The sequence below is a fragment of the Salminus brasiliensis genome, chromosome 17 (genome assembly GCF_030463535.1).
Source record: "Salminus brasiliensis chromosome 17, fSalBra1.hap2, whole genome shotgun sequence".
Lineage (NCBI taxonomy): Eukaryota > Metazoa > Chordata > Actinopteri > Characiformes > Bryconidae > Salminus > Salminus brasiliensis.
Genome location: NC_132894.1, coordinates 11,195,630 through 11,219,800, shown reverse-complemented (window position 1 = coordinate 11,219,800; position 24,171 = coordinate 11,195,630). Strand labels below are relative to the sequence as shown.

Genomic DNA, 24,171 nt, shown 5'->3' with positions numbered 1-24,171 from the left:
TAATGAACATAATTGTTTATAACATAATGATCACTATATCAGCTGCTTTTTCTATTTTTACTGATTATTAACGAACCAGAGTCAAATAGTGATTTTTTAATTTTTTTTTTTTTTTTTTAGTAAATCTGGTAATCTGGTAAAAACACCCCTAAACATCCTGCAAAAACTACACCACTCACAATGTAATTAATTAAATAATGTATTTGATAATTCATGTGTTCATAATACGTACTAAATATTATACAGTATCAACAAAATAAATCACAGAATTCAGTTCACATGTATCAGGTCAACTACGCCCTTGTTAACGAGCTATTAATGAATGTACAGTCATTCAGATGTAGGCAGTTTAACAGATGTAGGCCAAGCATGAGTTAGAAGTTACATACCATTTAACCTGCCAATATATTTTCAACTGCTTTGCAAATCTTTCAAATGTGCTCATTCAGAAAAGATGGAACCATAAATCATCTGGTTTAGTCCCATTGCTTGGGTGACATTGATTGTAGGTCTCTGTATTCAGTACATTCATTATAACATAGGGGGATCACGGTACACATTCATGGTGGTTTGGACACCACTGGCTGGTTGGTTACTGACTTGCTAACGGCTTAAAGCTCAAGGCTCAAAAGTTCCCAAACTTTTTCATGCCAAGACCCACCTGTACTCCACATCTACTCAGTTTACTGTTCTACAAATGCTTTTTTATAATAAAAAAAAAAAAATATATATATAGGACTATTTTTGTTCTATATGTAGATTTAATCCATTTAGCTGTAATCTGCAGTATGAACACATTATTACAGTTCAGAGATATTTAGAATATTTGTTTTGTTCAAACTAGTTCTGATCTATGTTGTCAGCTACAGAGCTGGGTTTCCCTCTTAGCACAAATGAAAGATGATCTTAATACTACGCTGCTGTTGAGAAACTGAGCTGAGGTCAGATACTTGACTGTTCTGTGTCTGACCCCCCATACTGTCGGCATTCGTTTCACTGCTGTGTTACTGGAAAATAGCCATTCACTGCAGACAAAAGGGGGCTGTTGTTCACATGACTCTAGCAGCAGTGTGGCATGAAGCAAAAAGGAGCCTTTTACTCAGGTAGGCGCTTCAAGCACAGTCTCTCTCTCTCTCTCTCTCTCTCTCTCTCTCTCACACACATACACACACACAAACACACACACACACACACAGAAGTGCAGCAAACCCGTTCCTGGTCCCACATTACGTTCTTCAAACCTTGCACATATCTGAAGGCTGTGCATCAAAGCACTACACTTTTGTTACAGTGTATTTTAATAGTTAAACTATGTGTGATTACCATGATTGGTCAAGTGCTGTTAATAGTGGATTATGTTAAAGCATTGTGAAGCTTGAAAATTTAGCAGGTTGCAAATGAAGGTGGCCAAGGCACCAAGGCCCACAATCCAGGATTTAGACAGAGGCATTCTGGTCACTGGAACACATCTGCAGCATTCCAATCAGAGATGAAAAGGTCCCCATTAATCCCACCAGCCAATGGGGGAACTGGCCAGCCCACAGAAATCCAGGTGGCATCCAATGAATAGCGTTGCTCAGATCTGCAAGACTGCTCAGAACATTCAAAACCTCTTCCCAAATTTGCCCCTGAATGTCAAAAGTGATGGCAACTCCGTCTTCCCTAAAAAAAATCAACCAAACCATTTCAATAGATGTGTCAGTCATAATTATTGTCCATAGCATGGTTACTTCATGTCAAAGATTGACTGACCTGTGATTATCTTGTCCCGCCTGTCTGCATTTCCGTGCCTTTCTCTTTAATGTTAGGATCATTCTAAAAGACCTGGAAACAGTTCAGGACAAAGGTGTGAATCTCTGATGTCATAATAATATAATAATGATTATAGAAATGTTACCCAATGTATCACATTTTAAATTAATATATTGGTGAGAGTAATTTGTGTAAATACGGGCTTGAGAAAAAACTATAAAATAAGCATTAATAAAAATATATATATACTGTTTTTACCTGAGAGTGCCCAGCAGTAAGGACAGGCCCCAAAAGACACAGCTCAGAGTCCACCATTTGTCAGATTTGACTTTAATGAGCTCTGCATCAGCTGCCCATGCGATGTGCTCACAGGGATAATAAAGCTGGTCAGCAACATTAATCAGAACTGAAATCCACCGTATCACTTTGTCCTGCTCCTGTAAAAGCAATTTTATATTATGTGTAAATTCCTGTTTAAGAAATTCAAGTCCAGATGCAGTCCATCAGTCAATACACGCTTAGTATCCAAAGTTTTGATTTGTTAGTTTAGAACGGGAGATGCTAGACCAAGTTAATAACCAAGCTAATAAACACTAAACTTGCTCACCTTGCTCATACTTACCTCATCTACCCAAATATATGCCCAAAATGCATCCAGAACTTCATTTTTTTCAAACAGAAAAAGTAATGTAGTTAAAAACAAGACTTACATAAAAGAAAGAGCTGAATAGTGGTCAGCAATTGTAAGTAGCCGTTCCAACCCATGTTGCATATCCACTTTGCACTTGCTGCATTTGACAACTCGTCCATTCACTGTACATTTATTTTTTATATTTTGTGTAAATATTGTGTATATATTGCTATTTTTATTCTTATATATTTGTTATCCCTGTATATATTGTTTTATACTTCACACGTTATTTGACAATTCTATCTTATAATCTATTTCTACCTCATATTCTATTCTGTTGTTTCATGTGAGTGGACAGGTATCAAAGCATTTCACTGCTAGCTGTACTGTGTATAACCATGTATATGACAGATAAAACTTTATTATTTAAAATTTTAGCTTAAAATTGAAATAAGGTCTATCCTACTTTACTCTATTTTACTAAAGGTTTTATTTTTTAATTGCAGGAAATAATTGAAGAATTTAGCATTACCAAGATGAGATTGGTAACGGTCCAGTGTTTGTTTGCAATATTAGCATCTCCCGTTCTAACCTAAAGCAGTTCGTGATGCGTTGTGTTAATTCAATATTTTGCTGAACTGAAGGTTAGAGTTAGGGTTAGAGTTAGAGTGAGAGTGTGAGTGAGAGCGAGAGTGTTTGTCTCACGATTTAAAAGTTACAGCACTGGGGACCATCAAAATAAATGATTGTTTGTATTATGTCTGACTAAAAGATTAGACATTAATAATCCCAACCAGACAAAAACAGGAACTTGTACTTTACCGTGGCTCCTAAACCATAACTCTGTGAGTAAGCGACCATAGAAAGGTCATCAAACAGCCGCAGTACTGTTCGACAGTGGCTGAGCTGAGCGGAGAAGAGCAGGAGACTCTTGCCAAGCTGAGAGGAGTCGCCAGTCTTCTGGGCCAGGACTCCACCAACCAGCTGGGATCCATAGCAAAGTGTTCTTATCTAAATCCATGACCAAAAACAGAGATAAACACATTACCAAAGAAGCACCAAACACACTAAGCAGTGTTTTTCTGTTGTATTCCCCCTCTATGGATTCCGACTGATTAAGAGACATAAGTAGCTCAAACCATTTTACATCTTTGGTGATGGTGGTGGTGGATGGTCTGCCACACTAGGCTGTTCAAACATCCCTTGTGTGTTCAAATAATGCAGATGCATTAGATGTCATGATAAATTAGATGTCTATTCTCAGAGGGCTCTAGAGTGGTATGGTCTCTCTCTTTGTGAGTTGGACGGTCCTCTCTCCCACATCACTAGCACCACCATGATGCTGAACTGTCTCTTCGCTTATGTAAGAAATTGGAAGTTTTTTTTCCTGTAAAGGCTGTTGAATTGTCCAATGATATTGTGCTAGCAGCAGCAGTTTGCTCATAATTGGGAATGTGGTGTGGGAAAGGGCACACATAGCTAGTGGGTGGAAATTGGTTACAAAAAGGGTAAATAATAATATAAAAAGGAAATAAAAACAATAAATAAATTGTAATAATAATAATAAAAATAATTAGAAAGGAAGAAAGAAAGAGCAGCTGTTTTCTATGAAGCATGATCACATTTCCATTTTCACATTGGCTCTCTTTGTAACGAAACAGGTGGTTGTCTCAGTGTTTTAATGTCTTGACCATATTAGAAGTGAGGTGTGATGTAATTTATCAGTATAATAAAATATTATAAAGCTACCCACCTGGCACAACACTGACATACTAGAATCAACTGTCATGAAGAACCACTGATAGGACAGTTCAGCTGTCTATCTCAGAGTCTTAGTTCACTAACTAGGCCTAAATTGAAAAGTCCAGCCAGATTCACTGAAAGTGCCAAATCTGAGTCTTTTCTGGATGCCAGTATGACATGAACATGAATACCAACAAATCTAACTGACAGACGTGCAGCTGGATAATACAGATTAAGTGAATTGTGCTATTCTTTCTAAATGGCAGGTGAACATTAATAAAAGCTCCTATTGCTAAGAAGTTCGTAATGAACATTAAAGAGCAAAGCTACTTTGGGGGAATCACTGCAGAACATTTAGGGTGTAAGTAATAGTTTAATAACTAGTGTAAGAAGATAAGTAGATATGCAACCACACACGTTTTACACAATGTAAACAGTGCTGTTAAACACTCACCACTTTATCTCTTCCTCTGTAGGACTCCAGTAAATTCACCACGGACTCAAAGGAAGTCTGCATGCTGGGCTACGAGGGGCTCCACATCAGTTACTGACAAACTAACGCACTGACCACTGACGCATCACGTGTTTAATTCAAAGCGGGGCGAAAAGACAAAAACGTATTTAGCTACAGCCTAGAGCTTTGTTGTTTACCGAAAAAAAAAGATCAAACCTTGTACTAAACCTTTACACAATAAACAGTTCAGCTGTTTTTCGGCTGATCAGACGCTCCACTAGATCACTGACTGCACTTTGGCCAGGATATTGTTCCCCCAGACCAAATCAGTCGATCACCTACTCGGGAATCATCTTAGAGTCGGAACGACGTTTCTGTGGAAGGACAAACTGGCCTGGCAAAAGCAAAACCCACATAAGTAATACAGAGCTGAAAAATGAGCCATTTTACCCCAAAACTGTCAGCTTATCTTAGCCCTAGTCAAAGCTGTGACATGGTAAAATGCACCGGCCGTGTCCTGAAAGTACGGTGTCACTGATACTGAACACCGAGGAGCAGCACATCACTGCCAGACGCTGCTAGATAGTGGAGCATGGGTTGCTACTTAAGCCAGGCCTCATTCCCACTGCTTTTCCTTTCACAGTATCCGAAGAAAAGGAGCGTAAAGCCAGGGCAAAGCGAAAGCCAGGGAAGTGAGTGTGTAAAAGAAGCTATGCCCAGAACCGGCCCAAGGCATCCTCGAATAACGCGACTGCTTAGGGCCACAACACCACCAGGGGCCCCCCAAGAGCACCAAGATATCGATAAAAATACATATATTTAAAAAGAAATACCATTGAATGATAAAACAAAATAGTATTACAAAGCTAAAGACGATTTATATATATATAATCATTTAATTAATTTATTTTTTGAAAATGCTATGGACATGGACTTGCTTCTTTGGTATTTGCCCTTTGTTTGTTACAGTGTATTGCATATTAGACCAGTGTATGTTGTATTCATCATGCTACTCCTCAAATCAGTATACAGTATGTGACAATAACCATTATGTACTGTGCGCTGTATTATAGGGCAAGCATCTACCAACATCAGGGACTGAACCAACTGGACTGATCCCAAGACCCTTTTTCTTAGCCCTCCAATCAAATTAACTTTTGTCAAATATTGAATATTAATTACTACATAGGGCCCAATCAGTACATAAGCAAGTAAGTAAAGTAAAACACATCTGAGGACGATACTGCACATGTTCACAGCAGCTGGACACATACTTCTGATAGGGATTTTAGGATAGGGACTCTTATATTTAGGAGAATGTGAGTTCATAGCTCACACTCAATAGCAAATACTAACCTAGTATTTAGAAACCTAGTAATAAATAAATACATAACCCAGTTATTTATTTAACAATGTGCATTTATTTATTCATATACATAAAGCTTTATTTGCCCAGGCCTGGCCCACCCAACACCATATTCTTTGGCACTTCTATCCTCAGGAGTGAGCGATTTCTTGAAATAAGCATTGTCTCAGTGTACTTCAGCTGTTTTTTAGTTTCTTTTTAATGACAGATTCCCCACAATGGTTCTGTTTCTGGCCATCAAGACCTCAAATGTCCAGGTGTGCTGGCATCATTATCATAAACATCTGAAAAAGAAAAAGAATTATTGTATAATTGTATATGTTTATTGTATATTATACAATAATAAAAAAATAAGTACAAATATTCAGACAGGGAACCAGGGGTGCATCGAAACATGTCATTCATTCTAAAAGAAAGTAAAATGGACCCCAGCCATTAAAGCTAAAGCATGGACAATGGTAGCACTGGACAGATTACATGGAGCTAAGCTGCAAACATCTATTATTACAATCTCTGTGTTATTATTATTATTATTAATAAATACGATCAATTATTAATTACTGTAGATTACACAGAGAAGCCCATTCTAATTTTGGATTCACATACCTATGCTGTTGTCAATGTCATCATAAATCTCACTTTCCCTGAAACAGAAAAAAACAGCATGTGTTCATAACTACTTTGAAATCAGATGAACATGAAATAATAAAATGACAGTAAATACAGAGTGATACATACGCCTGCAGAAGATAACTTCTGGGCACATATCCATCTGAAAGTAGAACCCACAGTTAGTGTACACAGTATATTCACAGCACTCATGTTAATCAAGTTAAAACAATGATAACTTTAATTATAACCTTAATGCGAAGCTGGCATTTAAAGTAAAATGACTTAAAATAGGGTTTGATATGACAGCAACTAAATGCTTTTCTCAGTTCAAGATATTTCATGAATAATGCAGAAGTAACCAGCTTTAATAGCATTAAGGTGTTGCAGTGTTTCTCACAAGAGGGCGCACAACACATACATTTGCCCTGTTCGTTGCGGCAGAGTACTCTCTTCTCGTTCGTCTGCTGAATGACCTCCAGAATCTCTCCCCGCCTGACAGACAGGTCCTTTCCACTGCTCTTCTTTATATTAGCATTCGGGTCCACCATCATGCAGCAAAGAACCTTGATGGGTCCATCAAGCTGTCATCACCAAAACACAACACATATTCATGTTTAACACACAGACTCTCCTGGTCTTGAATTGTTCTCTGCTCACAAGACTTACTGGTTCACATATTCAATTCAAGTGTTTTATGGTCATAGAGAGCTGCTTGGCTAATAGGAGGAGAACTAAACACAAATAGAAATGAACTTACCTTAAACTTTTTCCTAAACTCCTTCTCCTCCTTCTCCAACTTCTTACTCTTCTTGGGATCATGACTGGGAGATGATCAGAAAGACATAAAGAGTATAAAAAAAACTGTCTCCAAAATGTCAGCTTCACAGTAGAAGGAAAAACCTTCTATGCTTTTTCTATGTTGATGGCTTGTATGATGTACACAATGTACGTATGACATAGTACACAGACAATGATGTCAGGACATGGAACAAAGCTTCTTTCTCTGATCTGTGGCCATAAAGTTAAGCATTAACAGGCAGAGAGAGGGGAAAAGGTATTTAGCTGTTATTTAACCAGGAAGTGGTGAATAAAAGTTTGGTTCACAGGTTGTCCTCATAGCATACTCTGGATTTGTCATTACAGCGTAATAGAAGCAGAGGGAGTCTGTCTGTAAGCTATTATTGTTTTATGTACTTAATGTGATCATGTCATCAGCCATAAGAATTTATGGCTATGTTATATGGTCATATAATTACAATGACACAGATATGCATGATGCATCAATTTGAAGATGGTGAAGTGTACTCATTTCTGGAATGTTTTTTTTATTTTTTGCTGAATTCTCTACTATTTACTCACGTAGTTAGGTCTACTGAGTAAATTGCTTTGTCAATGCTTTAAAGTTACTGATCACAAAATGTCAGTGGACAGCTAAGGCCTGTCCACACGTATTCATTCTTCACAGTTCTCAAAAAGCTCCACCCTGGAGCTGTTTTCAAAATTTTTTATAAATATCTGGATATTTGTGTGGATGAGGCCTAAACAGGCTTGGAGGAGAACAATAACTGGCACTAAAGTCTGAAATCGAATTCAGTCGCACTGGTTAGGTAGTATTAATTGAGAAGGAGGACCATCCTATCCACTAAGACCTATGACTCCCAACTGTGATCACCAGAAACTGAATTCCCCGGCCCTTTATTAGCAGGTAAGCAGTCATTTTGTAGTAAAGTAGGCGATGTGTGGCTGCGATTTAGCAACAAGCAGCAAGCGACACAGCAACAGGCATAAGCATTTTTAAGCAAAATTAAATGATTGGCTTCAGCAAACCTTCCAGGCCCTGGACCTGTTTGTTGCTTTTGGCATTTTTCTCTTATTCTAATACAATGCAAGAGACTGTAGGACAAAATAATGGCCCTACTGAACATGGAAAGTGAATACAGCATGAGCTTTCACTTATAGTTACCATATCTCAGGAGGGGGAAGAGGGAATTCATCCGGTATGACATCTACATCATCATATACCTCTGAGAGAGGTAAAGAGAGCGAGAATGAAGCAACATCTAACACATGCACCAACTGACTGCAGATAAGTGTTTGGATATACATTAATGATCAAACCACTTACCACCGCCCATAGTGAAACTGCTACATACAGAAAAACAGAGAACACAAGACTTAGGACATGAATCCCTGCTGTCTTATAGCCCTGTCTGCTTCGAATCAGCAACATCGACAATAGAGTCTGACCTGTTCAGGGATTCTGAGCCGATGTCATCATAGACATCTTCGTCCTCATGGACTGGAGGAGGTAAGGAAGAAAGGGCAGCACTGTGGAGCAGCTTCCTCTTCACTTCTTCATAATCCACATCAACACATGTGTTACTGATATAACCGTCTGCAGAGTAAAGAAAAGGAAAAAATGCTGCTTACTAAAGACATTTAACCAAGAGGGTTGTTTTTGACTTAACTTAATTGGAAATAAGCAGTGTGGCCAAAAGTTTGTAGACCCATGCTCATTAATAAATGTTTCTTCTGAAATCAAGGGTTTAATAGAGAGCTTATCTATCCCCTTTTACTGAAGTTACAGTCTATACTCTCCTACGCAGGCTTTGTACTAGATGTTGGAACCATTGTGGGGAGGAATTGATTGCATTCAGCTACAAGAGCATTAGTCAGATTAGGTACTACTCCATCACTCCAGAGACTGCTAGGGTGCTTTATGTCGCTCTAGTAAGGTTTGATGACCTTAGGTTCAGGTGCGGCTGCTCCAAAGTGTCCCATACACACTGTGATCACCTGTGTCAGCAATGAATGCACTATAAAGAAGCTAAATTTACTAATTACAACGGTTGTCTGGATACTTTTTGCACATATTGTGTTTATTATGATTAATGTTAATACTTATATATTTTCCAATATTACTGCAAATTATTTAGTAATTACTATAAAAATAATACAGAATGAAGTAGGTATTAGAGTGAAGAATTAAAGTGTGGTGTTTTTAAAATATTTTGGCATTTCGGTAGTTGCCAATGGTCTCAGACTAAGCCTAAATCAGACATGCATTGCACTCATTTTCACTGCAGATAAACTCACATTCTCCATTCATGTTCCGGGCCAGCCATTTCCCCCCAGGATTGTTCTCCACTCTGACAATCTCCACGTTTTCGCCCATCCGCACACGGAGGTCATTCTTTCCTCCCTGCCAGTCCTCCCTAACCCGAGCCATGTGCAACACCTCCACGTCTCCAGTCAGCTACAGTAAAGAACAAACATGTAGCATCAGCAATCAGACACAACTAAATTAGAAAGGCACCCATAGCCCTAAACTAAACACAGGTGTTTAAAGGTGTTTAGAGAACTCAGTCTTTTGTGGGTTTAATGCTATTAGTTTCTGCAGGTCCTGCACATGAACTGCTTTTCAAGGAAGTAGGTTACATTTAGGTTAAGGTGTAGCATGTTAAGTTTTGGTTGAGGGTCAGGTGTTGTAGGTTAGTTTTAAGCTTAGGTTAGGTGTAGCAGGTTAAGTTTTGGTCAAGATGTAGTAGGTCAAGTTTAAGCTTAAGTTTAGGTGTAGTAGGATACGTTTTAATGTAGTTTGAGGTGTAGTAGGTAAAGTTTGAGTTTAGGGTCAGGTGTAGTAAGTTAAGTTTAAGTGAAGTGGGTTAAGTTTAGGTTTAGGTTGAGATGTAGTAGGACAAGTTTAAGCTTAGGTTTACGTGTAGCAGGTTAAGTTTTGGTTTAGGTCTAGTAGGTTAAGTTTAAGCGTAGGTTTATGTGTAGTAGGTTAAGTTTTATTTTAAGTTTTGGTTGATGTGTAGTAGGTTGAGATTTGGTTTAGGTTGAGGTGTAGTAAATGAAGTTTAGGCTTAGGTTTAGGTGTAGTAGATTAAGTTTCAGTTTAGGTTGTAGTAGGTTACATTTAGGCTTAGGTTAGGTGTAGTAGGTTAAGTTTAGGTTTAGGTTGAGGTGTAGTAGATTGAGTTTAGCTTTAAGTTTATGTGTAGTTTTTTTTTTTTAATTGCTTTGTTATATTCTCTAATCAAATCGTTTAATTTCTGCTTGCTCGGGTTGTGTCAGTAAGTGTATCTGCACAACGGTCCAACTATGTTTAGTACACACCCTTGTACGAACCCTGAAGTGGTCTTTTAGTCCAATATGTACAACCCCCTTTTGAGATGTGTAGTATGAACAGGTGAGTATGAACTTTTCACAATAAACAGCAACTGTGTAATACACACTGTGAGACAGCTAGACAGTAAATTCTGACTTACTTTAAATTTTTTACGATACTCATTTTCTTTTTTAATTCTTTCCTTTTGCTCTTTCTTTTCCAGCTCTTGCTGTCGTTTGAGATCCTTTTGTTTCTTCTTGCCTGTGATGGCCGGCTGTCCATCCATACTGCAGAACAGTTCAGTAGAACAGATAAAGGGAAACAGATGATTTAATTTTAGAACTCTGAACTGAAACTCAAGCTTAAACTGCAGTCTTATTATTGGGTTATTCATTTTAAAAGCCAGAGAACACCGACTAGACAAACCAGCACGTACATCTGGTTGGCATGCCATACCTGTGTTTCATAGATAAACAAACCCTATGTTCAGTTTAGTTTCGGTGGCTTCTCAGTTATTTATTTGAAGGCTTAAACAGTGGAATGTGTTTTATTTGTGTTTGCCTGACCAGTGTGCTCTGGCCTTTATAAGACCTATCAGTAATTTCAAGGAATTACTTTCTTGACTTACTTTACACTACTGTGAGGCTTATGCAGGTTATGTGGTTATGAGAGCAAGGGACTTATTGTAATTATTACTATGACAAAAACTCAACCAATAAACCTGGAGCAGTGAAGTTTGTTTATAAATACAGGACATTGACTTACTCGATACTCTCATACGTTTCACTTTGATCACTGTCCTACAAACATGTACGAAACATAAGAAACAGGTTTACTAACACGTTAACTAATTCACTGAACTCAAAGTAATGAAGAAACTGTGAAATCATAAAAGTGTGAAAACACACTCACCTCTTCAGCCAGAGATGAGAAACTGTCCGTGCCTGATTCTGTATAAGCACAGTGTGTGTAGGCATACATAAATTCAAAAGAAATGTGTGTTGACTTCAAATGTGCAACATTGTTAAAATTTTAATAATATTTAAATATTGCAACTGCTGAAAATACATGAAGTGTTAAGGACAGATGGATTTATGTCATTATGCATCGTTAGCTCAAAAAACTAATTTTGGAGCATTTTTATTGGTTTTATTGGTTTATTGGAAATTGGTCTACTGGAAATTCTTTTCCATGACAGCAAAGATATATTTCTACAAATTATTATTTTCATATATCTCAATCCATAAACATTTAAATCAACCAAACTGTGTGTAGCCATCAAAGATTTTCCATAAAGTCACTTGCAAGCCAAGTCTCCATTTTTGCTCATCCTACACTTTTTGACATAGCATGAATCTGGCAGTTGTTCTTTACAGTGTGACGGAATTTAATAATAAACAGACCAATATAAATGCTCTAAAATAAATGTTTTACATTAACCTTCATTAAAAACTAAGAAGGCTTTTACCTTCTGCTGTAAAGTTGCCATTTTGATGGTACAACGTTTTGGGCTCAACAGCAACAATATACACAAGAGTTCACATTTGGACACTGATCTGTGAATCACATCATTATGTGGGGCAACTCATGTATTTTATGTTGTTTACCTCTGGAGAACAGCTTTGGAGGAGGAGGTGGAGGTGGGGGTAAATCTATGTCGTCGTACGTGTCTTCATGATCATGATCAATGTTTCTGTGAAACAAAGAAATTAACACGAACTCTGCTTTTTGATCTGCATTGTTTGCAGGAAATTCCACAATTTGCAGTGCAATTACCAAGCATGCACCCACACAGCATAGGTGTTTACAAACTTATTTGAAATTAACACATATTATCACTTAGTTTACCGCTCTTCGGTGGCATTTTACCGCTCTTTGTGGCAAAATGAGGCAAGCTTTATAACATCCATATGATCCTTGAATTACCCCGTCCGTCAGACTCATAAGTAAGCCACTGTCTGGTATTTGTAAGCTTGTGTTGTATCCATTGTGGTCTCATTGTTAATATTGACATTTTAGCATGTTGTTTTAACATTTTCCAATTTTAGCGAAAAAGTGAAAAACAACAAGAAAAAAAAAATGCTTACGTGTTTGAAAAGGAAGATTTATTTTGTGCCAGCATGGTGGGTTTATTTGGTGGCCGCTCTGGTGCTATCAAACATACACACACACACACACACACACACACACACACATAAAAAAGGTCAATATTACATAAAAAAAAATAAAAAAATAAATTATATATATATATATATATATATATATTTTTTTTTTTTTTTTTTTTTTTAACTAATATTTGCAACTAAGACAGAAGATAATTGGTTGAATGTATCATTGTATCCCATGTTGTGAGTTAAAACAAAAGAAGCAAACTGCATCAGTTACAACCCAATGTTTCCGGCAAGCTCTGCACTAACAAAGCCTGAAAAATCATGGAAGACAACTAAAATGGTTGAGAATTCTTTCCTTGGTGAAATAAAAACATCACAACATGTAGTGAAGTCAAGAACACTCTCAAGTATGTAGACATATCACAAGCACACAATTAAACATCTAAAAAGGCCTTCCCATTTCTATGAAGATCAAACCAAGATATGGAAAAGGGAAGGGTTCACGATCTGATGCATACCACATCATCTATTAAACAGGGTGGAGGCACTGTTATAGCATGGGAATGTATGGCTGCCAACGGAAGTAAGTCACTGGAACTGGATATTTATTGACGATGTGACTGTTAATAGAAGCAGCAGGATGAATTCTGAAGTGTAAGTGAAGTCAAATATGGCAAAACTAATAGGATGGTCCACTGTACAGATGGTTAATGACCTAAAACACAGCAACTCAATAGCTTCTTAAGACAAAATCAATGGAGTCAATCAATGCTTAATACCAGAAAAGATATAAAGTAGATGCATATATATGCAATATAATATATTGTTTCAGCATCGCCACTGCAATGTGCACATGTGCAACAGTCACATCACAGGATGTGTCAGAATATCAGGAACAAATATCATATGTCATGTTGTCATACTTTTTTTTGCTGCTTGATGTTCTCATTTCCCATGATACATCTACCAGAGGCAGATTATATCTGCCCAGTATCCTTTATTTTACTGTAATCTTGGCATATATCATATATCATGACATGTTGGATTACTGACAAGGAAATCTGGTGAAAATTCCTGTATTTCACAATATATATTGCAGTAAAGAAATTGCAATGTCAGTTATGTCAGCCTAATAAGTAATATTTCTGTCTGTAAAATGGAAATGTAACATGGTAGTTTCATTTCCTAACCAGCTGTAATTCAAAAATGAAAACCACTTGACATGGGTTAGGCTTAAAAAAAGCTGATACTTGTTCCACTGGATTGATTACCAACATATATATCTAAGTTCTTGTTTTTTGTGGTGATGATCCCATTATTTATTAAATTGCTTGCCTCAAGAGATGGGGTTTGAATGGGAGCATACTGCTAAATCTACAAATCTAAACATTACAATATTAAAGCCTCACCACTACAGCATTTTATTATGACTACTGGAATATAAACTTACCTTCATTCGACAACCTGTAATGCTTTTCATTTAAACCCTGTTTAGACCCTTCTCTAAGGCCTATCAAAAAGGCCCTTATTTCCTTCCTCATTTTCATAACAGTACTGTGAAGTAACTTAAATTATGAAATTATGAACATAGACTACAGTAGTAGTTAGTGAGTAATACTCCTAATGATTAACAAACTGAATATTAATCCTGGATCTTATGGGGGTAAAATTGTAATGCCCCCTAAAAGTAGTGTAGAAAATTAAAGAGATGTATGTACCTCTAGAACTTATTGTCTCTTGCCGTACTGGAAGTGATGCTGTTTTTTTTTTCCGCCAGTAATCTAAGTTGACAGATGGAGGTCGCTTTGGCTTCGAAGGTCGCTGCCCGACAGTAGGAAGTGGCTTTCTCAGGGGCGGCACTTCAGAAATGCTCCTTTGACTGGGCAGTGGAAGTCTGGGTGATGTATTGAGCTTCCCATCACCATGATGCTTAAGCATCCTGGTCTGGAGAAGCTCCCCTGTCTGTTTTACTCTCCCTGGGACTTCAGGCTGTGTGAGGGGTGTCATAGCCTCCTCCTTGGCTCCCATACGGTGAAAGGGTGGTGGTTTGGGGTAAACTCCATGTGGAGGCTGGATATTCCTCTTGGGTTCACTGGTGGAGTTCAGTGGAAGAACTTGCCTAGGAGGCGTTACAGGTTTGTTTCTGACCACTCCATTGGCTGATAAGTCCGGCACATGGCCAACCACAGAAGATCGTGGAGAAGGTCCTCCTCCTCCAGAAGACTTTTGTGCTTGTGTCTGTGCAAATCTGGCCCTCAAGGCCTTGACGTCCACATTCTCCCCCTAATAAAGAACACAGGATTTATGTTACTACAACAAAAGCAAATCCCCAGGAGAGGTGGGAGGTATACTAGTAAAAAGGTGCATATCTGCATGCTGTTGTCTCATTATATAGATCTTACATAATAAAGGCAAGAACAGTGAATGCAAAACAATACCCAATACACATTAAAACAGCTAAAATCATTCTTACAAATAGCAAAAATGGTAACATGCATGTTGGTGCATATAATAGTTTTTTATTTAAACTTTTTACTTGCATTTAATAAAGCGATTTAAATTGCTTGTTACCACATGACCTTTTTTTGGGGTACCACTTTTTTTTGGTTATAACTTTCCAAGGCTTGGGGTACTTTACGACCAGGTTTGGGAACCACTGAAATGATACAGGACCTGTTTGGTTGCTACGGCAGAGAAATTCAAAAGCTCAAAAAATAGCAGCCGGTTTTAAGAGTACTGTACCAAAATCCACTGTCTGAAGTGATGGCAAAAACGAAAAAGGGGGGAAAAAAATCCAGATTACATGAATGCACTGGGTTGATGGTTTTCATTCTGGTCCATAATGTTACATTGTTGCAAAGTGCTTAACTTGTAGGACAATAAAACAGCCTGCATTAACTACAGCAAAATAAAATATCATTATCATATAACATCATATAATTAAACTTGTGATTTCATAGTTATTCTTGGTAAAATACCATGATATAAATCTACTGTAATTAATATCTCTTACTCAGTCAGCCTGATGTGTGGTCTATTTAGCAATACCAGCTAAATACCAACTGCAACAGATGGGACACAGTCAGTAAGTATAGAAGAAACCGCACATACATAGATGCATGTAATAAAATGCCAAACAAGTGTATATCTTTTAACCTTCTATGAATTAGTGTGAATTTGTTAGCTCACAGTGTGGTAAGAACTCTATTCTCACGGTAGACCGTTTAAAGCATTTTTGATGGTGTGAATGAGGTTTTAAATATCTACGCGGAGAGCAGCTTTTTCAGGTCATGTGCAAAGCAGAACTGTATTCGAAGCTGTGAACTGATAGAGAAGCTTCACTAAGCTGCACAAAAACGTTATATCTACTGTACTGTACTGTACTGGAATACAAACAGATACATTTCAGTGCTGTGAAAGCTTGGTTTTATCCATATCAGAAGTCAAATGAGTACTTTAAATGCAGCAACACAAAGCAAAATCAATATTATACATCAACTCAAACCTCAAAATAACCTCCAATCAACTTCTTTCCTGGTCCACGCTTTACTGTGAATGCTATGAAAATTAGGACGGTTGCTTACTGAAGAATACAACAGTAACATTCATGGTTCAAGAACTTAGTTTTGCCTCAACATCAAATACACTGCTTTGTGCTACATTGCATTGCCTTATGCACTGGGGGTAGATTATCTGGGACACGTCTCTAACCTGACACAGATCTGTCAGTTTTTTAATGCCAGAGCTACTCTCCTGTTTTGTAGAAAAGCATATGGAAACCATGTGATCGCACCAGGTGTGTATCTATGTGGTAGTGGGGGTTTTATTGGGAGGAACGGCTGCAAAAAAAACAACCCAATTTTTTTTTAAACAATTTTAATTTTCACTTTTGTTTTATGACTGAAGATTCACTTTCTATTAACATATCCCTAAACAGCTTTGAATTCTTAGTTGTTGTTTTTTATTAAAGCATTAGGCAATTAATCAGGGCATAAGGATGCCATATATATTCCTGGTCAATTAAATAAAGTAGAAATGTACAGCAAAAAGTACAAAAAGTCTAATACCCCCATTGCCTAACATTGAATTAATATTATTACATTACTTAAGATCCGTCATCAATATTTTAGTACCAATGTCTACAACTCATATTGAGGAGTTGCAATAAAACCACTTGACAGGCCTGGGTCTTCATATCATACCAACGAGTATGTAGTAACACATATATTTATTAAAGTGCTGGTTATGTAGAAAGATTTGCTTTTCATTGGTCAGATTCATTATTCAGTATTGTATTCAATAGACTTTTGACAATTCTCCCAAAGGAAACTTTGCCTCCAAAAGCATGAGCTGTATTATCACCGCTGTCATACAAAACACTAGTAACTCATGCTTTCCCGGTAAGGTCCACTTATGACGTTTGTGTGGTTTTATGAACAGTCATAATTCCTGTTAACACAACCATTTTCCAGCCTATCTTTATCCCTTACAATTATACAGTCTGTTTCAGTTACTATGCCTTTAAGACTTTATCTAAAAAAAATTCATTTTACAGAAAAGGTGAAAACATTGCTCTTAATGTTTGTTCCTATAACCTGATGTGTGCTCCAAGTAAGGATTTTTCATTAAATATTCACACAACGTAAAATGAAAAATCAATACTAATAGAGACACAATTGGAACAACAATGATATGTAAAAAACACTGTTCTGACTGGCTGACTTATATACAAGCAGTATGATCTGAGACACTATGGGCGATTTCCCAGATAGGTATTAAGCCTAGTCTTGGACTACAGAGCCTTCTTAATGGTGATTCTTTATTGAAAGTGAAATTTAGTCTAACACTCCCTTTCTGGGAATGCAGCCCTACAACTGTGACAGTACAAGCTCATCATTTGGAACCGCATAATTTTCATACGTAGACTGGGGAAGAGCAGGACGTTTCGAAACAGTGCTTTTGTAACAATACTAATATCAAGCTTTATTATTTAAAAAGGGGAGGAACGCTTTGTGGTATGATGCCTTTAAAAACATGTTTTTTTTTACAGTGGTAAAAATATACAAATTGTAATATAGAGGAGATTAATAATGTACAAATATATTAAAGAAATGAGACACTTTATCATCATTGTTATGTGTTTACAGACAACATCTAATCGGGATTATGCAAGCTTTTTCTGTAGACAGAAGAAAGAAGTAGAGAATATCTGCAGATTAAGCTTTATTAGGCTAATAAAGATTTAATATTGGCATGTTGAATTTGTTAGTCATGTTAATTTGTTTCTGTATCGTTGTGTGAAGATAAACCATTCTGTTTCTTTCATTTTAACTCTGTAAACAGATCATGGCCTGCCAACAGGCTGAAAGTGTTATTACAAACTTATATCAGAATAGCCTCACAAGTCTGTATTGAAGTCCATATAGTTACTGAATAATACATCTTAGTGTGTAATAAGCTATTCTGCATTAAGGAGTTTATCAGTATTAATCAGGACAACCTCTTAAGTAATCTGTTGCAGTGGTTATTTCGAAAGGAAATGATTTTCTGTGAAAATGCATAGGTAAAACGCTGAAAGCAAGATGCAACAGCCAGTATTATATAAAGAACTGCATTCAACCACTGTGGCAATGGAGCAACTGCTATCAGGCAATTTATTTAAGTTAGAACATTTCTAATTACCGATTATTTCTTCAAACAGCTGCATCAACATCCTCAGTCAGACGGCCATACACAGAACATAAAACACATAAATTATAAAGAGCAGAAGGCACTGGACATCGCAGTAATAAACAGATCTGAGAAACTGTGGCCACTAAAATGACAAAATGTCCAGACAAGCTCCTTCACGAACAGCAGAGTACAGAACATTCGCACACACAATGCGAGACATGGTTCATTGTTCTGAGTGGTACATTAAATGCAGAAGATGCAGAAGCTTTGCAGAAGTGTGTCTTCTCCACACCATCTGACAGCGCAGACAACCTGTACCTGTAAAGCTATTCTCGCCTGACCTTGGAAAAGTCCAATCTTCAATGTCAGTTTATTATGGATACAGTGGATCCTGGACTTGGTGTGAGATAAAATGAGTGGCAACCACTTTAATCCATGTACAATGCAAAGTTCTTGGTCATGTAACTAAATGACTTATTTCCGAGCATGTTAGTAATATACTGCATTAAGGGTGAACTATCGGAATGGGGCAGTTTTGGCTCAGTTGATCTGTTCTGTGGGTGTTTTAAAATGTACACAATTTGACCCAGTACATGTTCTGCATTTATCCTGTACTTGTAATACATCACAGTTGATTTGTTTATGGGTACAAGGGGCAACAGTTTGCACCTTAAAATTAATTTTGCCTTTATGCCCATATTTGTACATGCTACATTTATTGTATTATTATATTATATAATATCTTACAATATACAATGCAATATGTTTTTTCTAATTATTGTTTTTTGTATTTACTATGTGCCTCTACATACCTTTTTTGCCTTCTTGTGTTTTATCTATTGTCCTTGCACTACTGTCCCTTGTTCTTTATCTATTACTGCATTGGAGAAGTAACTTAACAGTGTTTTATTGTACTGTGCAACTTGTATTGACAATGTTATAATGACAATAAAGTTGAATTGAAACGAATCTGACTGTAGAACTAGGCTGTTAATGCATTTTCCTATGTTAACCCTTTGAACCATGCATGGTTTTAGCCTGAACAACACAACCTGCCTTCACACTGTCTGTGGCTCTGATAGAATCTGTGTCTGAATCTCAAATGGCTCCTTACTTCCTATAGCGTATGTCACGTAGCGTATAGATGTAAGTCACGAAATATTAGCTTCATCCAACATCCAATTATGTTTTATACACCCTACAAATAGAAGAACCACTTTTGGTCCATAAAGAACCATAAAAATGTATTTAAATTGGTAAACATTTACACAAGTGAAGGTTGTTTAAATCCCTAAAAGGTTCTTCACCCTTGACCTTTCTCATCAACAAAACCTTTCCGTCTGCAGAACTGCGGCTCACTGGATGTTCTTTGTTTATTGTACTAACTCTAGAAACTGTTGTGCTGAAAATCTCCGAAGATCAGCAGGTCTAGAAATACCCAAACAACTCCATCTGGCACCAACAATCATGCTAGTTAAATATCATTAATATCATCACATTTGTTCCTCATTTTGATGGTTGTTGTCAACATTATCTGAAGCTGCTGGCCAGTATCTGCATTGTTTTATGAACTGCACTGCTGCCACACAATTGGCTGATTAAATAACCGCACACATACATGTACAGATGTTTCCAAAAAAATGCTTGGTGAGTGTAAATCAGTCAATTTTAATAACCCACCAACAACCCATAACATTGTGAAACCTAAATCATTACTCTGTTGCCTCAAACCACATCAAGTTGTTGTTTAAAGGGAACCCTGACTGTCAAGATATGCAAGTCTCAAACAGGTATACATGTCCAATATTATTAAAATATGTATAAATCAAGAAAATACTTTACGTATTAATAACAAAAGACTTAAAAAATTAAGTAATGCCACAGAAGTACCACTTTACAACCCTTTTACAGCAGCTGAGGAACATTACTGATTGTCTTATTTACCATAAGACCAAAAAAGGGCTTCAGATGTCTGCTGCAATTGTTTTCTTTTGAAGGCAGCTATATGATACACTGCTGTTTATTTCTATAGATAGCAGAATGTTACATCATACCAGAAACCACAAAACACCCACATTTAACACAGTTTGAGGCGTGTTTGGTGATTTAGCCTTAAAGTTTATAATGTGCTAAAACAGGAACTATACACTTCCATTACTTGTTAAGCAACATTAGCCTCATAGCTTCATACAATTCACTCATTTACCATGAATTTGCGACGCAACAAACCCTGTAGATCTAAAAGGAACCTTTCCTATTCTTGCTAAACAATTAAAACATCTGCCAAGAAGACTCATGAGTGGGAGAGTTTTCGTGCAAATGTAGACATCTTTCATGATGATAAAGAGGTTAGGTGCAGGCTTAAAACAACAGCGAGGCACAGGAAGTGCCTTCAACCACACACCTTTACACTACCATGCATGCATCACTCAGCAAAGACTGACACAAAGTGGGAGTCCATGGTAAACCAATCAGCAGCATGCTCTGCTACAGAGACTGTCTGTAACAAAAAGACAAAGGAAATGGCGAGGTCTTTTATCTGCAATACAATACACTTGCTTATATAAGACAGAATCAGACCACAGTCTTACATTTGTAAAAAAGGGGGAAAAGTGTGTTTTGTGGCATTTGGTGGAAACAGGTAATTTTATGAAGAAGAAACTGATTTTCTCTGCATTAAAGATTTTATGAATAAACACACAGGGCGTTTACAGTTAGAATTGTTCGCAGTGGTGGTGAGAAAATTCCCCTTACTTTTAATCATTATAAATGGGCTCCCTCATGCCTAAGACATTGTGTTATAATACTTTTGTGACAGGATTTTGACCCAAAAGATGTTTTTCACAGCCCCCCAGAACTGAACTTGCCCACCTCTGTCATAGAAGAACCACTTTTGTTTCCATAAAGAACCATTTTTGTAATAGAGATGTGACCATTAAATTAATAAAACAACCTTTGAATCAAAAGAAAGGTTTTGGGTCTTTTAAAGGTTCTTTACACTCACACATCTCTATGACTGGCATGGTTCTTTTTATAGCCAAAAGTGGTTCTTCCATGGCATCGCCATTTGTTGCACCTTTATTTTTAGACGTGTACTTCACCATTAGACACACTACATAAGAAATCACTGATGTGTACATTCCCTGAACATTTTGTATAGTAAATGAATGGCTATATGGGCTTTTCTAGATGCTATGACCCCTGGTTTCTATTAAAATCAGAGTTGGTACTCTGATTTCTCTATTATGCACCATTTCACTCCAGACCACACTCTGAACGTGTATCTCAGCAGTTGAGTTACACTAAAAAATAGGTGGAATTCCATTTTAATAAATAGCATATTTTTTCTGATTGGATACATGTTAACTTGGTAATTGTCCCACTACACAACCTTCTTCTCCTTATGTGCAAAAAAAGTAATAAACACTACTTTAACAAAGAGCTCAGTCATAGAACAAGGGCTTAGCTTCCAAATCCTCAGGCAATCTTCTTCTCTTCCATTTCCATTCCTTACCCGAGCCAGGTAAGCATGAACTGGATAACAAATGAGCTGGACAGTGATAAAATATGGTCTAGCTAAATGTCCCTGAGGACTGCAGTGAAGTTTCCTGCAATAAGACGCCTTATTACATAAAGTCATAGTGCATGGGTTGAATCAGATGGGTTAAATGAGGAACACAGTGTCATGCTAATGCTGTGGTCTTGAAATACTTTCCTAACCCACCACACCCCACTACAAAAAAAAATAGACCATGGGTTTTGGGAGAACTACATACTACATATGAATATAATTGCCCTATTATTACCAACTGCTAGGCTATCTCCTAATATTACTTATACTTATAATAATAACTACACAATGCACCAGTTTGCTCTTAACAAATTCAATAGTTCCTTGTGTCCTTTTTATTGGTTCAGTTCCAGGTTTCTTTACCTGACTGAAAATATACAGGCACCTAAATCCTGCATTGACCTGTGATGAGCTTTGTGGTACCTTGCATTTGTCTTACTGGAAAAACTAATCATTTTCCATGGATGTCCACCAAAAAGAAGGCCCAGGTCCCTTCTGTCAGTGTGACAAGAAGACGGCTATAGTCATATATAAGCCTATTGCATTTATGGATTACATGCAAGTTTATGATCCACAAGCATACTGCCTTTTAAACTAAAGGCACTTTCTGGAGGAAACAGGTCCATTTAGCCCAAATCTGATTTCTCGCTCTGATTTCTTACATATTTATTTCACTATTTGAATAGATGATGATCAGTACTACACAGTCAGAATCATTCATAATTATTATTTTTTACTTTAGTTTTACTCCTTTGGTATATTAGTGAGGAAAGAAGTCAATCTTTTCTCAGTTATATTTTATTCATTCATTTTCAGTTTGTAATGATTTTATTGGTGTGTGTTTTCTTGAATTTCTTAATATTTGTGATTATTTAGGCTGGCTCAGATCGCAGATTTCTTACACTTTATTTTAAACCCAAAGTAGCACAATATGCAGCACTGTAGTTCTTCTCAGTGCATGTATTTTTATTTTGAATTATTTAATGAATTTTTACATTGATTTTGTGGTTGTTATTTTTCCTTCTACTTGAGTTAACATCTCATTAAAGTAGCACTACTTTTCCTTAGAACGACCTTTTTACGAGAAAGCTCTCAAAATCGATAAGGTGTTTGTCTTACCATGGATTTTAGAGTAGAGATTTAGTTTCACGCAACTGCCATGACATCTTGAGTCATCGGGAAAGAATATGCGGTTGTTTTTCTGATGAACGAGGATCTCTCTCGATGGATAACCAGCTTCAAACTGTTACAGCTTCACCTTCCCCCACCTGTATTCGAACTAGCCCCGCCTCATCCACCCACCCCTGCGTTACTATAGGCTGACAGTCTCTCGGTTCGTACGCTACGATTGGTCATAACTGGGTCACTAGGGCGTGGCTTGCCGGAATGTGGGTGGGAAAAGAAATAAAGCGCCTCTGCCGCACATCAGGAAGCAGCGTAGAAATGACTGAAATGAATTAAATAAAACAGCTTTAACTTTACTGTCTGTTCTCTTTTTGGATTATATGGCCAATCTCATTTCAGATAGTCTTAAAATTGTTTGTGTTTTATTTAACTGTATTCAATTCTGTTTCTTTTTTTATTTTGTTGAACAAATGCTGTATAACATTATGAATAATTTTAGAGGGGGTTACCTGTTCATTTCAGAATGTAATGTACCCTTTAATCATGGTTTCCTTTTACTTTATAGCACGACACCACAGTTAAAAAAAACTATTCTTTAGTCTCAGTCATCAAAACTTAACAGCTCTCGAAAAAAGGCAGAATTGTAGATGTGAGGTAGACTATTGAGAGCCCATTGGGACAGAAAGATGAAGCAGCAGTTTGTCTCCCTCTGCCTCCCACAAAGGGAATTGCCCCTTTTATAGTATTAAAAGAAAAAGGGATAGGAAATTTTGTTTACATGAATAAAAACCGTGTCAGACTATGGGGAAATTATAGGTCGTTTCTAAGCCTCTATATAATTTGTGCCCTAGTATGGAAACTGTATTTTTTTTTTCTTGGAATGGTTTAAGGATAAGATTTCATCACATTAAAGTGACAAACCGTGAACCTCAGACAACGTATCGCCTCTTCAACAAAACATGACTATAAAACAGGGCTGTGGAACGGGACAATTCCAAAACATGTTAAATAAGATAAGA

At 37.1% G+C, this 24,171-nt stretch overlaps 2 protein-coding genes across 3 annotated transcripts; both read right to left on the bottom strand.

Annotated features, from left to right (window-relative positions):
• Positions 1-186: 186 nt before the first annotated feature.
• Positions 187-4,890, bottom strand: pex11g (peroxisomal biogenesis factor 11 gamma). Its single transcript, XM_072660404.1, has 5 exons — positions 4,581-4,890; positions 3,206-3,394; positions 2,011-2,189; positions 1,753-1,824; positions 187-1,662 (listed from the first exon to the last, which is right to left on the bottom strand). Exons 1-5 carry the CDS (start codon positions 4,641-4,643, stop codon positions 1,437-1,439), a joined length of 729 nt encoding a protein of 242 aa, XP_072516505.1. The 5' UTR covers positions 4,644-4,890; the 3' UTR covers positions 187-1,436.
• Positions 4,891-5,978: 1,088 nt separating this feature from the next.
• Positions 5,979-23,265, bottom strand: LOC140538270 (FYN-binding protein 1). Of its 2 annotated transcripts, none has more exons than XM_072660741.1 (16): positions 23,147-23,265; positions 14,502-15,066; positions 12,760-12,823; positions 12,280-12,365; positions 11,585-11,622; positions 11,438-11,472; positions 10,833-10,959; positions 9,655-9,814; positions 8,806-8,953; positions 8,684-8,703; positions 8,522-8,582; positions 7,316-7,379; positions 6,977-7,139; positions 6,685-6,718; positions 6,553-6,590; positions 5,979-6,230 (listed from the first exon to the last, which is right to left on the bottom strand). In XM_072660741.1, the coding sequence occupies exons 1-16, from the start codon at positions 23,147-23,149 to the stop codon at positions 6,184-6,186; spliced, it is 1,653 nt and encodes a 550-aa protein (XP_072516842.1). In that variant the 5' UTR covers positions 23,150-23,265; the 3' UTR covers positions 5,979-6,183. The 2 variants fall into 2 exon arrangements, with proteins under 2 accessions (XP_072516842.1, XP_072516843.1); XM_072660742.1 differs by having other exon boundaries at positions 8,684-8,700.
• Between the last annotated feature and the right edge of the window lie 906 nt (positions 23,266-24,171).